Raw genomic sequence first — 14,537 nt, 5'->3', positions numbered from 1 at the left:
CTTGTCTTAACTTCATCAAACTTGCATGGATGATGCGTCTTATGATACTGATGCACCTGACAGGCTTGAATGCTGAATCTGCATTGATGCTTGATAAAGTAAAGTTTTTTGGAACAGATCACATGTTTAATAGATAATAGTACATGTACTATTTCAAACTTGCATAGTTGATTAAACTCTAATATGAATGAATCACAGAGGTAGCTTCAGATGCAGTGCTTGTTATCCATAATCAAGGATGCTAAAAAATATATCATAGTTATTACTTGTCTTAACTTCACCAAACTTGAATGGATGGTGTGTCTTAAGATACTGATACACCTGACAGCCATGGATGCTGAATCTGAGCCATAGTTTTCGGATGTTGGAGGAGGTTAAGGTTTTAATAGCTCGTTAAAGTTTTGAAACAGGTGCCATCTGATAATGATATCTTAGTTATTACTGGTCTTAACTTTACCAAACTTGCATGGATAATGTGTCTTATGATACTGATGCACCTAACAGGCTTGAATGCTGAATCTGAGCCATAGGTTTCAGATGCTGGATGAGGTTTAGTTTTTTGGAACAGGTCACGTGTTTAATAGATAAAAGCATGCATAGTTGATATAACTATATTATAAATGAGGTAGCTTCAGATGCAGAGCCTGATCTCAATAATCAAGGATGCTTAAAAAATCTCCTACCTCACTCAAACCTGGTTGATAGATAGATGTGTTTGTTGTGTAATGATATAACATGATTTCTATGATAAAGTATTGTAAAATATGATACACAGTTGTTTAATATGATACAATATAATATCATATGTTATATTGTAAAAAGTTAAAAGATACGAGATGATATTGTATCAATTTTTTTTATATTTTATAATATGATATTGTATCATGATATTGTTATGAATAGTATTGTATATTATGATACAGTATAATATAATGATTGTATTAATGATATTGTATTATTTATTATGCCCCCCTTCGAAGAAGAGAGGGCATATTGCTTTGCTGCTGTCTGTTGGTCGGTCGGTCCACCAAAAGTTTCCGTTCATTTTCTTTGCAATGGATGAATATATTGAAATGAAATTTGGTATACAGGTTTATCATGATAATATCTAGGTTAATTTCGATATTGGTTATGATAGAGTAATTTTCGACAGAGTTATGGCCCTTTGACTTAGAAAAATTCAACTTATTTGCAGCTTCCGCTCATTTTCTTCGCATAGGATGAACATATTGAAATAAAATTTGGTATACAGGTTTATCATGATAATGTTTTCAAGGTGGGGAGGGGCATAAGTGTTTCACAAACATCTCTTGTTTATTATATTATCACATGATACTGTTACATATGATATTGCTATATATGATATTGTATGATATAATATTGTTTATTATAGAATATTGTATCATACAATATTGTATTTTGTTTTCCCTTGCACTGAAATGTCACATTTCCATTGGATTTAACATGGCACGTGATTACCTCATATATCTCTATGTAGGTTGTTTGAGGATTACTGACTCACTACGGAAATAAATTGGGTTGATCAATCTCATAGACGGCTCGGCTTCGCCTAGCCATCTATGAGATTGATCAACCCAATATATATCCGTAGCGAGTCAGTAACTAATATGATATTTATTCTATAATATTGTATTATAAGATATTGTTATGTTATATTATATCATATCATACGATATTGTATAACATGATATTGTTTTATATTATATATGATTACATCACATGATATTGTATTTTATGATATTGTAATATATATTTTTGTATTATATGATACAATATGTATAATATTGTATTATATATTATTTTATTATATCAAATGATATTGTACCAATTCATATGATACAATTTTGTATCAAGTTATATTGCATCATATGATACATCATATTATGTATCAAATATGATACAGTATCATACAATTCAATATCATACTATATTATACTATATAATACCATATGTTGCAATATTATGATGTATTATGTGATATGATATTGTATTATGTAATAGAATACAAATATTTATAACACAATACAATATCATATCATTTGTTAAAATATCATATCTCATTATTGTTTATTACAGTATTTAATATATTATATGATATATATTGTAAGTATGATAGGATGCAATATTGTATATTATATTATGATGATGATAATAAACATTGTATCATATAAAACGGTATGAAATGAACATATGATTATCATACAATACCATATTGTGTCAAAACAGTGTCCATGAATATCCAACTTCATAAAGTATGATTTTCATATAATATGAAAAGGGTGGTCTCATAAAGGTGATGCCTCATTAAGGTTTTGCCTCGTCTCGGTGAGCTAAGTAATCTTTGATTACCTTTGTTTATCTCAAGTGAGCTTTCTGATAAAAATTTGTCCACTGTCTGTCGTATTTGATGTCAGGTTCTCACATTTTTATCTTCTACTCCAAAACCACCAGGCAAATAAAACTATTCTATTAAGAGATAAAACATGTGTGCAAGCATCCTTAAGTAGTGTAAATTCAAGTTTGTCCAAATGATGATCCCTAGATGCAGCTACTCATAGGTGATTCAATGTTTATCAAGGAATATTTTTTAGAAATCTTTATAGAACTTCTTCTCAAAATCCTTGTGGTCAGAAAAGCTGTTACTTATATAGAAACATATTCATGTTGTGTGTATTCAAATCATTGTCCACCGGAGATAGAGTTGGGCAACATTAAGGAGTCAAATTAATCTTACACAGGAACTCAAAATATAGAGGAGAAAATTTTTTAAGATTGTCTTCACAAAAACCATTTTGCAGGAAATACTGTAGCTTGAATGGGAGCACAGTCAGGTAGTGTTTATTCAAGTTTGCTAATGAAATCACATCTCGGGGTAGAAAAAGGCCACAAAATATGTTGGGATCAAATTTTTACAAAAGAAAACATCAAGAAAATATTTAAGAGTGTTCTTCTCAAAGACCATTTTGCCAGAAGAGTTTAAACGTATGAAAGCATCGTAGGTTAATGTTTGTCAAGTTTGATTAAATAATAGTTTTTTAAATTAGGAGAGTACAATAGAGGTGGGGGTTTAAAGTTTTCATTCAAATATAGAGAAAATATTTGAAAATTATATTCTTAAATAACCATTTGGTAAGGAAATATCTCCAGAGAACAATAGGACATAGCTGTCAAGAGTCAATTTGTTGAAACAACATGTGATTGCTTGACTGTTGAATTTTATTTTGTCTTTTGAATGATTATAAATATCTTGGGGTGGAAAAAGCAACATAGACTGAAAGTTGTATTTTTATAAAATGTGATGGGGGAATGAAGTATCTTAATGATACTGACATTGAAATGGCTAAACATGTAGAATTGTGTTTTTATGTTGTTATCTTATTTCCTTAACTTATGATTTACATTGAATAAAGCAAACAAATACAAAAAAATTGTACTTCCCAGTATATCTGAGTTGAATGAAAATAAATAGTATTTACCGGGACGGGTATTGCCGTTATTTACCACTTGTATTTCCCAGCAAATCTTGCCCCTGGGGTCATCCCCAGTCACCACGAATTAGAAATTACCATGTATCTCAAATGCGGTTAGGATCATGAACCCTGAATTATATATATTCTTGTTCCTAATGACAAAGGCCATCAAATAGTGTGAAGGTCATGTGCCCCAGGGGTGGTCCTGACCTCCCTTGATCAGGAAGTGCCCAATTATTGTGAAAACACTTTGGATCCTGAACCCTATACCAGATATATTTTTGTTCATTGTGTAAAGGAGCATCAAATGGTATTTAGGTGAGAGGCCCTTGGATTGGTCATTACCTCCTTTGAACAAAAAATCAACCAAATATATTCTAAGTGGTTGAGATCCCCACCCCTGAACCATATATTCTTTTTTTTTTTTTGTCAACGGGTATCAATTGGTATCTAAGTCATAGGCCCCACAGTTGATCCTGACGCCCCCACCCCAAAGAACAGGAAGTGCCTGTTATCTTGAAAATATCTTGAAAAGGCTTAATATTTCTTCCCCTAATCCGAAACCATATATAGCCTTGTTCCTTGTTTAAAGGTGCATCAAATGGTATGTAGGCCATAGGGCCTGGGGATATTACTGACCCACCTTGAAAAGAAAATGTTAAAATATCTTCAAAATGGTTTTAATCCTACCCCTAAATCCCAATATTTACTTGTTTTTTTAAGTCATAGGCCCCATGGTTGATCCTGAACCCCCCCCCCCCCCCAAAAAAAAAAAAAAAAAACCCACAAAAAACCAGGAAGTGCCTGTTTTCTTGAAAATATCTTGAAAATGCTTAATATTCCTACCTCTAATCCTAAACTATATATATCCTTGTTCCTTGTTTAAAGGGATATCAAATGGTATGAAGGCCATAGGCCCTGGGCACAATACCTTGAACAGAAAGTGCTTAAATATCTTCAAAATGGTTTCAATTCTACCCTTAAATCCATATATGTTTCCTTGTTTTTTGTGTCAAGGAGCATCAAATCGTATCTACATGTAGGTCATAGGCCCCAAGGTTGGTTCTTAGCCTTCTAGAACAGGAAGTGGCCAACTATCTTTGGGCACTTTACAAACAATTGAGATCCCCCTAAACTACTGTAGAAACAGAAATATTCGATAAGGATTTAATTTCGTTATATTCGATGGCAGTAAAAATCAACGAAATTAAATTAATAACGAGTTTTTCACCAAATTATTAATGAATACAAAGAGATTATGATATGAGGAAATTAAATGCCAACAGAATTTTATTTGGTTAAAAAACACCGAAAGTTTGACCCAACGAAAATATGTGCTTCTACAGTGTGCGTATATATATATATATATAGCATTGAATACTTTTTTTGACGTCATCGTCTCAATCACTGACGTCAAGTGAGCAGACAAATTAAATAATGCGCATTAGCGCATTATGATAATTTGTCTGCTCATCTGACGGCAGTTATTGACACCGCGACGTCAAAAATAAATCATTTAATGCTTATGTTTACATTCCCTGACTGATGAAATCAATTAATTACTTAAATAAATCGATATAAATTGCAGATCACGGAGGGAGTAAATTAATAACAGCAAAAACAGCTGTTTTATAAAACTGGTTTAAACTGGTTATCACATAGAATGTTGAGTTGAGATCGACGAGCATGAAAATATAATCCATGAAAAATGACTCTTGAAATTTTGCTTTTAACAATAAAGTCAACTTTTTTGTTGAATAATTTTTAAACATGGCGTTTTGACAACATTTATGAAATTTTTTTTTTACCGATAACATAGAAATCACCGTTTGAGAACTACTTATGTAAATCACATGTAAATTCTTACGCAGTGATTAGGTGTTGCATTTAGAGGCATTTAAAGATCACATATTTGAATGGAAAATAATAGTAGAATGTAAATATATATATATTTGTTGTGCTAAGGGTTATTGAATGGTATGTAGCTCATGAGACTCGGGAGTGGTCATGGCCCCCCATTGAACAGGAAGTGCCCAAATAACTTGAAAATGATTGAGATCCTAACCTATAAACCATATATTTTCTTGTTCTTTGTGTAAAGGGGCATCAAATGTATGAAGGTCACAAGAATTGGGGGTGGTTATGATCCTTCTTGAACAAGAAGTGCCCAAATCTTCGTGAGCTCATGTTGGTTATGCTGATGCACAGTAAATGACCCCTGCTGAACGTCATGAATCTCTTAAAAAAGAAATAATCAAGAATTAAATCTCATTGTCTGTAAAGTTTGACCATTGTGTGTTTTCCTGACCCCTCACATTCTTGGGAGATTATCTTCGACCTAATTATATTTTGCATCTGTTAATAACAAAGTATATCCCTGTATTAAAAAATATAAAATTAATTTATAAAAAAAAAAAGTACATAAAAATGCCTTTTTTCCAACCAACTTAAATTGACGAGTTGTTTTTCAGATGCCAAAAAGAAAAAGAGCTGTTAACAGTAGACAAAAGCGAGAGAATGACAAAAAGAGAAAAAGGCAGCAGAGACAAAAAACTGCACCTGGAGATGTCCCAGCAGATCAGACTCTAACAGACTCTTCTGTTCCTTGTCGGACAGAGGAGGAAGCTGTTTCAGCTTCTCCCGGTAATTTTCCGGGGCTTGGTTTTATGGGGTTCCCACCTAAAGAGGAAAAACCCCTGGCCAGGGTGCAGGCCTCGCCTCGAGTGAAAATGCATTCACCTGCCCCGAGGTTGCCATCTCCTCGGGGAAGTCTGTTTGTCCGTGAACAGGACAAGGCACCGTCCCCTGACTCCCTAGAATGGGTTTGTGCTCCACCGAGGGCATCTGGACCGGACACCGTGCACGTGTCTGGACCAGCAGGTCAGGCGCAGTTGGAAACCTCCATGTATGGAGGGACCAGCAGGAAAATAAAAGATGAGGGCAACTTGACGGTAAACAAAAAGGAAACTAAAAGGAAATCAAATAGAAATGAGAACGGAAACAATGAGAAACATACTTTTTCAGATAGATATAATGATGGAAAGACTGAGAAAACTAGTGCAGATTTGTGGCGGCAGAAATCATCTAAAGAAGGTAATTTTGAAATATCAGTGCAGGGTTCATTTCATCAAGCTGACCCTTTCTTTGAAGATAATGCTGGAACACAATGTGTAGCAATTTGTTTATCAGGATTGGCTTATCACAAACTTAAAAGTGCATTAAACTGGACAACATCGGATATAGACCAAGTTTTAATGACAGGCGATGAGTTGTACACGTATTTGCAAAGGAGCTCCTCAATTAATGATAGGTACCTGCTGGTTGAAGAATTACCACAACTCTTTGAATGTTATAATCAATCATATACATTTCATGCAAACGAATCACTAGCAAGTGTTATTTTGGCTAATGATAGCTTAAATTATGCTGAATTTAATGCATTGCCACTAGATGAAGCATTTCAAGTTGCTCTAGCAGACAATGATGGGTGTTTTGTTTGCTTTGGAGGAAACACTTTTTTGATAGGAAAAACAGAATGTGGTTTCTTTGCCTTCGATTCGCATTCTAGGTCCTCTGATGGAATGTTAAGTATGTATGGAAAAAGCACAAGAGTTTTATTTCGAAATGTCTATGAAATATATTCACATATTCAAAATCTAGCTCTGTCAATGGGATATTCAAAAAGCACTGAGTGTAATTTGACAGGTGTGACCTGCTCAATGAATTGTATTGAAAATGACAGGAACAAAGATGAGGAAGAACAAGATGCTGTTGTGCTATTTGAAAAGTCTGTGTTATCAGAAGAAAGAATTGACAAAACATGTGATCAAAATGATGATGTAATATTTATTAGTCAAGAGCAATTTCAGTTTAGTTTTTGTCCATTGAATTCGGAAATTAAACAGATTCTTTGTCAATTATTGAATGTTCCTTACATATGCAATGAAAATTCTGCGTACATGCAACATTCGGAAACAAATATGACAACACCAAGATTAGAAAAAGAAATTGTAGCAGACGGAAACTGCTTCTTCAGAGCTGTTTCATTCAGTCTTACAAACTCAGAAGATTTTCACAATGTTATGCGCAATGCTGTCTGTGAGCATATGATAGAACACAAGGAATTATTTCAACCATTATTGAACAATGAGCCATCTGTTGACAGTCACATTTCATCTACACAAATGTACCAAGATGGTAAATGGGCTACTGATGTTGAAATATTTGCTACAGCCCACTTACTGCACACTGATATCTATACATTTTCAAGAGGATGCTGGCTAAGATTTTCAATTAAAGATGTTGAACCTTCTGAACGAAACAGAACTGAAGCAATTTATTTAAATCATCAACATCAAAATCACTACAATGTAGTTCTCTCTGTGAATGCAGATCACACAGACTTGACTCAAATTCCAAATGAATATGAGAAGCGATGCCGAAATCGAAAACGAATGCAAGAAATAAGACAAACACCATCAGGTAATGCAAAGAAACAGTGTTATGCAGAGAAAAGAAGACAGTCTTTAAGAAAAAGATACAAGTCTGATTTACAATTTAGGGAAAAGAAACTGAAAGCCGCTTCTAAGAGATATTTATGCGATGAAGAATTTCAAGCAAATGTAAAAAATATTAGGAAGCAAAGGTATCATGCTGATGTTGAGTACAGCACCAAAACAAAAGAAAGAAGCAAAATTAAGTACGCAACTGACCCAGAACATAGACAGAAAGTAAAAGAAAGAATTGTTGTAAAGTATGCAACAGACCAAGATCATAAAAACGCTTTGAAACAAAGAAGTATTGAAAAATATGAATTAAATGCTGAACACAGAGAAACTGTAAAGGCAAGGAGCAAACTGAAGTACAAGTTTGATGAAGCACACAGGATACAAGTCAATGAAGCAAGTACAAAACGATACAGGGAAAATAAAACCTACCGGGATGCAAAACTTAATGCAGCGGCTGAGAAATACGAGTCTGATGTTTCGTTCAGGTCAAAAAGAAAAGCCTCGAGTAAAAATCAGTATGATTCCAGTCCAGCTAAAAAAGCACGAATCAAGGAGAGAATAACAAATCAGAAATCTGTTAAGCGAGCTAAACTTGAAAACCAGGATGAGATAGTGAAATTATTTAAAGAGAAAGCTGTGCAGGGCATAGATTATTCATGTTGCTGCTGTGATCGACTCTTGTTCAAAAATCAAGTTCAGAAGTGTGAACAACACAACTATGCTAAAAATGAGCATGCAGCAAATGTTGCAGACTTGTGCATTCAAGACAAGTATTGCCACCATTGTTCAAAAGCATGTCCAAAAAATTGTGTTAAGTCCAACTTATGGATTTGTTTTACGTCATAGAAAAATCTTGAGTGGAAATATTCCAGCAGAAGCCGCAGCTAACAAAATGACACTTGAAGATATTCCAAAGGAATTCCAAGAATTAAACAGTCTTGAAAAACACTTGATTGCAATACACATTCCATTCATGAAAGTTATGGCACTTCCACACGGTGGTCAGCAAAATATTCATGGACCAGTTGTGTGTGTCCCATCTGATCTGAAGAAAGTAACAAGTTTACCAATGAAAACTGATGAAGACCTGTTACTTAGAGTAAAACTTAAGAGAAAGCTAAATTATAAAGGTTATATCGAATACCAGTTCGTGAACCCCAAGCATATATTTGAGGCATTAGAATATTTGAAACAAAACAATCAATGGTATTAAGATGTAACAATAGATACAAACTGGAAACCAACTGTCGAAAGCTGCCAAATAACTGAGCATAATGAACAATTACCAAACGATGATGATCAACAGCAGATAGCGACTGATACTTGTTTACAACCAGTTGATATTGCTCAAGACGTTCTCGACCATTACTTTGATGATATTTACGATATTGCTCCTGGTGAAGGAAATAATCCGATAAGAATGTTACAGGAACCAGGCAACGAGGCAAAATCATTTCCGTACCTCTTTCCTACTGGAAAATTTTCATGGAATGAGAAGAGAGAAACACGAATTACGTTGTCAAGATACTTCAACAACCGTCTTATGAATACTGATGACAGATTCGCAAAAGACAGCAACTATGTTTTCTTCAGCCAGTTCATGTCTGATTTAAATCAAGTTATAGAAAAGACACAGATATCCATCAGAAAATCGGTTAGAAGAATAGAAGGGGAGCGTAAAATGACTGCTAATATGGTACAAAACCCAGAAATTTTATCAAAGATGATGAAAAATGACGAGGCTTTGCGATTCATGCAACCCATACGTGGAACACCAGCATATTGGTCAGCCGCACAAAAAGATCTGTTTGCTATGCTTCGTCAATTAGGAATTCCTACATGGTTTTGCTCATTCTCTGCTGCAGAACATAGATGGAGTGATGCAATTGCAACAATACTAAGACAGCAAAATGATAGCAGAGATCCAAGTAAGATGGACTGGGCTGAAAAAAACGAAGTCCTCAGAAGTAATCCTGTCACAGTTGCTAGAATGTTTGAACACAGATTTCATGTTTTTCAGACGGAAGTTATATTTTCATCATCACAACCGATTGGAAAAGTTTCAGATTATTTCCAGAGAGTCGAATTTCAGCAAAGAGGATCACCCCACATGCATTGTTTATATTGGATAGAAAATGCACCAAAACTTGATGAAAACGGAGAGGAGGAAGTATGCAATTTTATTGACAAGTATGTAAGTTGTGCAATACCATCTGACAATGAAGACTTGGAGCTCAAGAATATTATTTTGTCTGTACAACAACACAGCAAAAAACATTCGAAGTCATGTAGAAAAAAGGGCACAGAATGTAGGTTTAATTTTCCTAGACCACCATCTACTTGTACGTTTATAAACTCTCCAAACGAGCAGGACACACTTGAAGATGATGCTGATGCAATTCAGTTAAAAGTGGAACATGCAAAAGCTAAACAAATCCTATTACAAGTTTGGAATGAAGTACAAGATGAAGAAAATGGACTGGAAAACACAGAACAGATTTTCGAAAAATTGGGCTTGACACAGTCTCAGTACATAGAAGCACACAGAAGATTAGCAAAGAAAACATCAGTAGTTCTAAGAAGAAACCCATCAGAACTGTGGACCAATCAATATAATCCGTGTCTTTTGAAATGCTGGGATGCTAATATGGATATTCAGTTTGTTTTGGATCCATTCAGTTGTATTGTCTACATAATTTCTTACATTTCAAAGTCTGAGAGAGAAATGGGAATGGTGTTAAAGCAAACGAAAATAGAGGCAGAAGAGGGTAATGAGAGTGCCCGTACAACCTTAAAGAAAATTGGATCTGCATATCTAAATCATAGGGAAGTGAGTGCTCAAGAAGCTGTCTATCGTGTATGTAACCTGAAAATGAAGGAATGTTCAAGAAAGGTTGTATTTGTACCAGTGGGTGAAAATCCGACAAGACTGACAAAACCGTTGTCCCAAATCAAAAGAAAACGCACAACAAAAGACGATGACGAAGATGAAGAAGACGATGAAGACATTTGGATGACAAACATAGTAGAAAGATACGAAAATCGGCCAAACGAACCATTTTTTCAAAATATGTGTCTTGCAGAGTTTTGCTCAGAATTTAGAGTGCTTGCTAAATCACAGGTTCCCAAGACTCATAATGAAAATGTGTATGAACTGCAAAACTCAAAGGGATTCATTCAAAAGAGAACACGCACACAACCAGCAATTATACGATACCCAAGATTTGATGCTGAGAAAATGTCAGAGAAGTATTACCAAAGCCTGTTACAACTATTTTTGCCTTACTGGGGAATTAATCAGTTAAAACCACCAGGTTTTGATCAATATGATACATTTTACGAAAACGGATACATACGAATCACAGCAAAGCAGAAGTTGAAATCAGTCAAATCAATTGTGGACGAAAACAAAGCAAGGTATTCTCAAAATGAAGATGTAATCGCACAGGCACAGGAAAACTTTGAAAACATCGGGGTACCAGAAGATGCTTGGGCAAATCTCTGTCCAGAGACAGAATTAATGAGACATGAATTGTCTGCAGAAAGAAATGTTGATCTTGATTTGAATGCTACTGAAGAATTGCCAGATATGCAGTCACAAAAGACTAATAGTGATGTTCTTTACAAGGTTCAACAAAATACACAGTCAAAAGAAGAAATAACAATTGTTCTTCAAAATTTGAATGAGACTCAAATGAAAGTATTTTATATGGTGCGGGAGTGGTGTTTGAAAAAAAGTTTTGGCGAAAAACTTGAACCAATGCACATATTCATAACTGGTGGAGCAGGAACAGGCAAAAGTCATCTTATTAAAGCCATACATTATGAAGCTTCACGTTTACTTGGAAAACAATTGACAACTCCCGACAGTGTTTCAGTACTACTTACTGCTTTCACTGGAACAGCCGCATTTAACATCGGAGGAAATACTATTCACCATTTATTTTCGCTGCCGAAACATATGCCTTTACCATATGAACCATTGCGAGAACAGAGTCTAAGTGAAATGAGAGTTCAACTTGCAGATCTGCATATTCTCGTTATCGATGAAATTTCAATGGTGTATAAAAGATTATTATACTATATCCATGAAAGACTAGTACAGATTAAGAAATGTAAAGAACCTTTTGGAGGAGTCTCGGTAATTGCCGTGGGAGATTTCTACCAGCTTCCTCCTGTTAAACAGCGCAAAGATGAACGTCTCTATAAAGAAAATCCACTTTATCCTTTTGATTATTGGGTAGATCTATTCAAAGAAGTGGAATTAACAGAAATTATGAGACAACGGGAAGATATCCCATTTGCAGAGGCACTGAATACACTTCGGACTAGAGAAATAAAACAATCACTGGAAGAACAAACCAACTCCATCCTAAGAGAATGTATACGAGAGGGGCCAGACGATGTCCTTCATGTTTATGCAACAAACGATGAGGTCAATGCCTATAATTTGACAATGCTCAAGAAGAAATGTGAAGAATTTGTTGAAATTAATGCTCAAGACTTCACAAAAGATAAAAGTACGGGAAAACTCAACATGAGAAGCAAGCCTTTCACAAGGTCTAAAACAGACAGTCTTCCAAGCTCTTTGTTATTGGGACTTGGTGCAAAAGTTATGCTCACTAGAAACTGCAATGTAGGTGATGGTCTTGTTAATGGAGTTATGGGAGTTGTATCAAAATTTGTATATGGCCAGAGACATGCAGAAAAAAGTGTTGTTGCAGTAGAAGTACTATTTCATAATATGAATGTTGGGAAGAAAACCGGAAAGAGAAGTAGAAATGGAAATCTCGTTATGATAGAAAGAATTCAAGAGGATATGAAAGATCAGAAAACAAACAATGTTGTTCGGCATCAGTTTCCATTACGATTGTCATGGGCCTGCACAGCGCACAAAGTACAGGGACTGACAGTTGACAAAGTAGTTGTTAATTTGGACCGATCATTTTCACCTGGACAAGGTTATGTTGCGTTGAGCAGAGTTACATCAAAAGAAGGTTTATTCATTGACTCAGACAAACCTGAATTGATACAGAAAAAGATATACGCAGACCCAGAAGTCAGTTCAGCTTTGCAGAACATGCCGAAAATAACATTTCCAAACTCCCAAACATCAGAGAATGGTATCAAGATTTATCTTCATAATATTCAAAGTCTCGGTAAACATTTCAATGATCTGCTGAAAAATATTCGATGTAAGAATGCAGACATTATCTGCTTGACAGAAACTTGGCTGACATCTCGACAAAATGTCAATTTATTTGAAATGAATGGTTTCAAATTTCATCAAATAAGTAGGGAAGATTCATATGATTGCACCAATCCTCAAGTTTCACAATTACGAGCCTCAAAAGGTGGTGGTGTAGCTGTTTATATTAAAGAAACTGCATTAAACAAAATTGTCAGCTCACTTCCTGTAACGAATGTGGAAGGAATCTCTGTATATTGTTTGCAAGAAGATATAGTAGTTGTCACTGTATATCGCCCAAATTCTCAGAATGTTTTTAATGCAACTCGAAAAGCTGATTAAAAATTACAGATCTCAAAATAAATTCCTTGTTTTTCTTGGAGACTTCAATGAAGATGCAACATCTGCAGGTCCTATTCAGACTTTTATGATTGATCAAGGTTTTAAGCAGATTGTTGATTTCAAAACAACAGAAGGAGCCACTATTCTAGACCATGTTTATTTGTCAAAATCTTTAAAAGGAAAAGATGAAAAACTTTCAACCTACTACAGTTACCACGATGCGTTAATTTTGACCATTATATCAAGCACGTAGATGTTTTTGAAGTATTCATTCTGATCCTGGCCATATAAATACATGACTGTTATCTTGGCTTCTTTGATAGTAAGTATTCTCAATACGCAATATATTTATAAATATCTTTTATTGTCTGAACAAGATTAAAAAATATTTACTTTTATGGTAATGATGAATACTTATGAGGTAGATCAGTTTCGACGGTGATCATGGGTAGAGTTTACCCGAGTAGTATTCATTCTGATGATTCCGAGTCTTCCATTGCCGATGTCATCACGGAATTTACAACTCAGAACGAATACATGAAACGCGGGGGTGTTAAGGAAGCATATGGGCAATTTAGCGTCTTATTTTGACTGTTATATTCAAAATCGTGAAATTAAATAATCATTTTGAATAAGATAAAAAACTTAGTACTATCCTTTAAAATAGATGTCAGTGCAATAAAATCGGGTAGTACATTACTGCCACATTGGTACATTATCATGTGACAACTATAAATAGCTTACGTATATTCCTTAACATAAAATGAGATAGAACAACACTACCCTGCGGTTTCCAAAATAAAATAAGCATTCTAAGTAAAAGCAAAACATCTCAGTTAAATCAAAACCACTGCTAGAATCCTATGTTTGTCCTTATTAAAAAGTTATTAATCCGGTTCTAGTAAAACCTTCCCAACTTTTATATAGTTTGCACGGAAAACGGCAAATTGCATCAATTCAAAACACAACATGGGATTCTAGCAGCACTTTTCAATATGAGCATTGATC

At 34.6% G+C, this 14,537-nt stretch overlaps 1 protein-coding gene across 1 annotated transcript; it reads left to right on the top strand.

The window, feature by feature from the left end:
* Positions 1–5,962: 5,962 nt before the first annotated feature.
* LOC128191648 (uncharacterized) lies at positions 5,963–13,236 on the top strand. The gene is made up of 6 exons (XM_052863833.1): positions 5,963–6,584; positions 7,017–7,079; positions 7,197–7,278; positions 8,323–8,769; positions 9,560–13,058; positions 13,225–13,236. The coding sequence occupies exons 1-6, from the start codon at positions 5,963–5,965 to the stop codon at positions 13,234–13,236; spliced, it is 4,725 nt and encodes a 1,574-aa protein (XP_052719793.1).
* Positions 13,237–14,537: the final 1,301 nt, after the last annotated feature.

This window comes from Crassostrea angulata, chromosome 1 (assembly GCF_025612915.1).
Source record: "Crassostrea angulata isolate pt1a10 chromosome 1, ASM2561291v2, whole genome shotgun sequence".
NCBI classification, from domain to species: Eukaryota; Metazoa; Mollusca; class Bivalvia; order Ostreida; family Ostreidae; genus Magallana; species Magallana angulata.
Note: the sequence above shows the minus strand (reverse complement) of the source record. Positions and strands in the feature narration are given on the sequence as shown.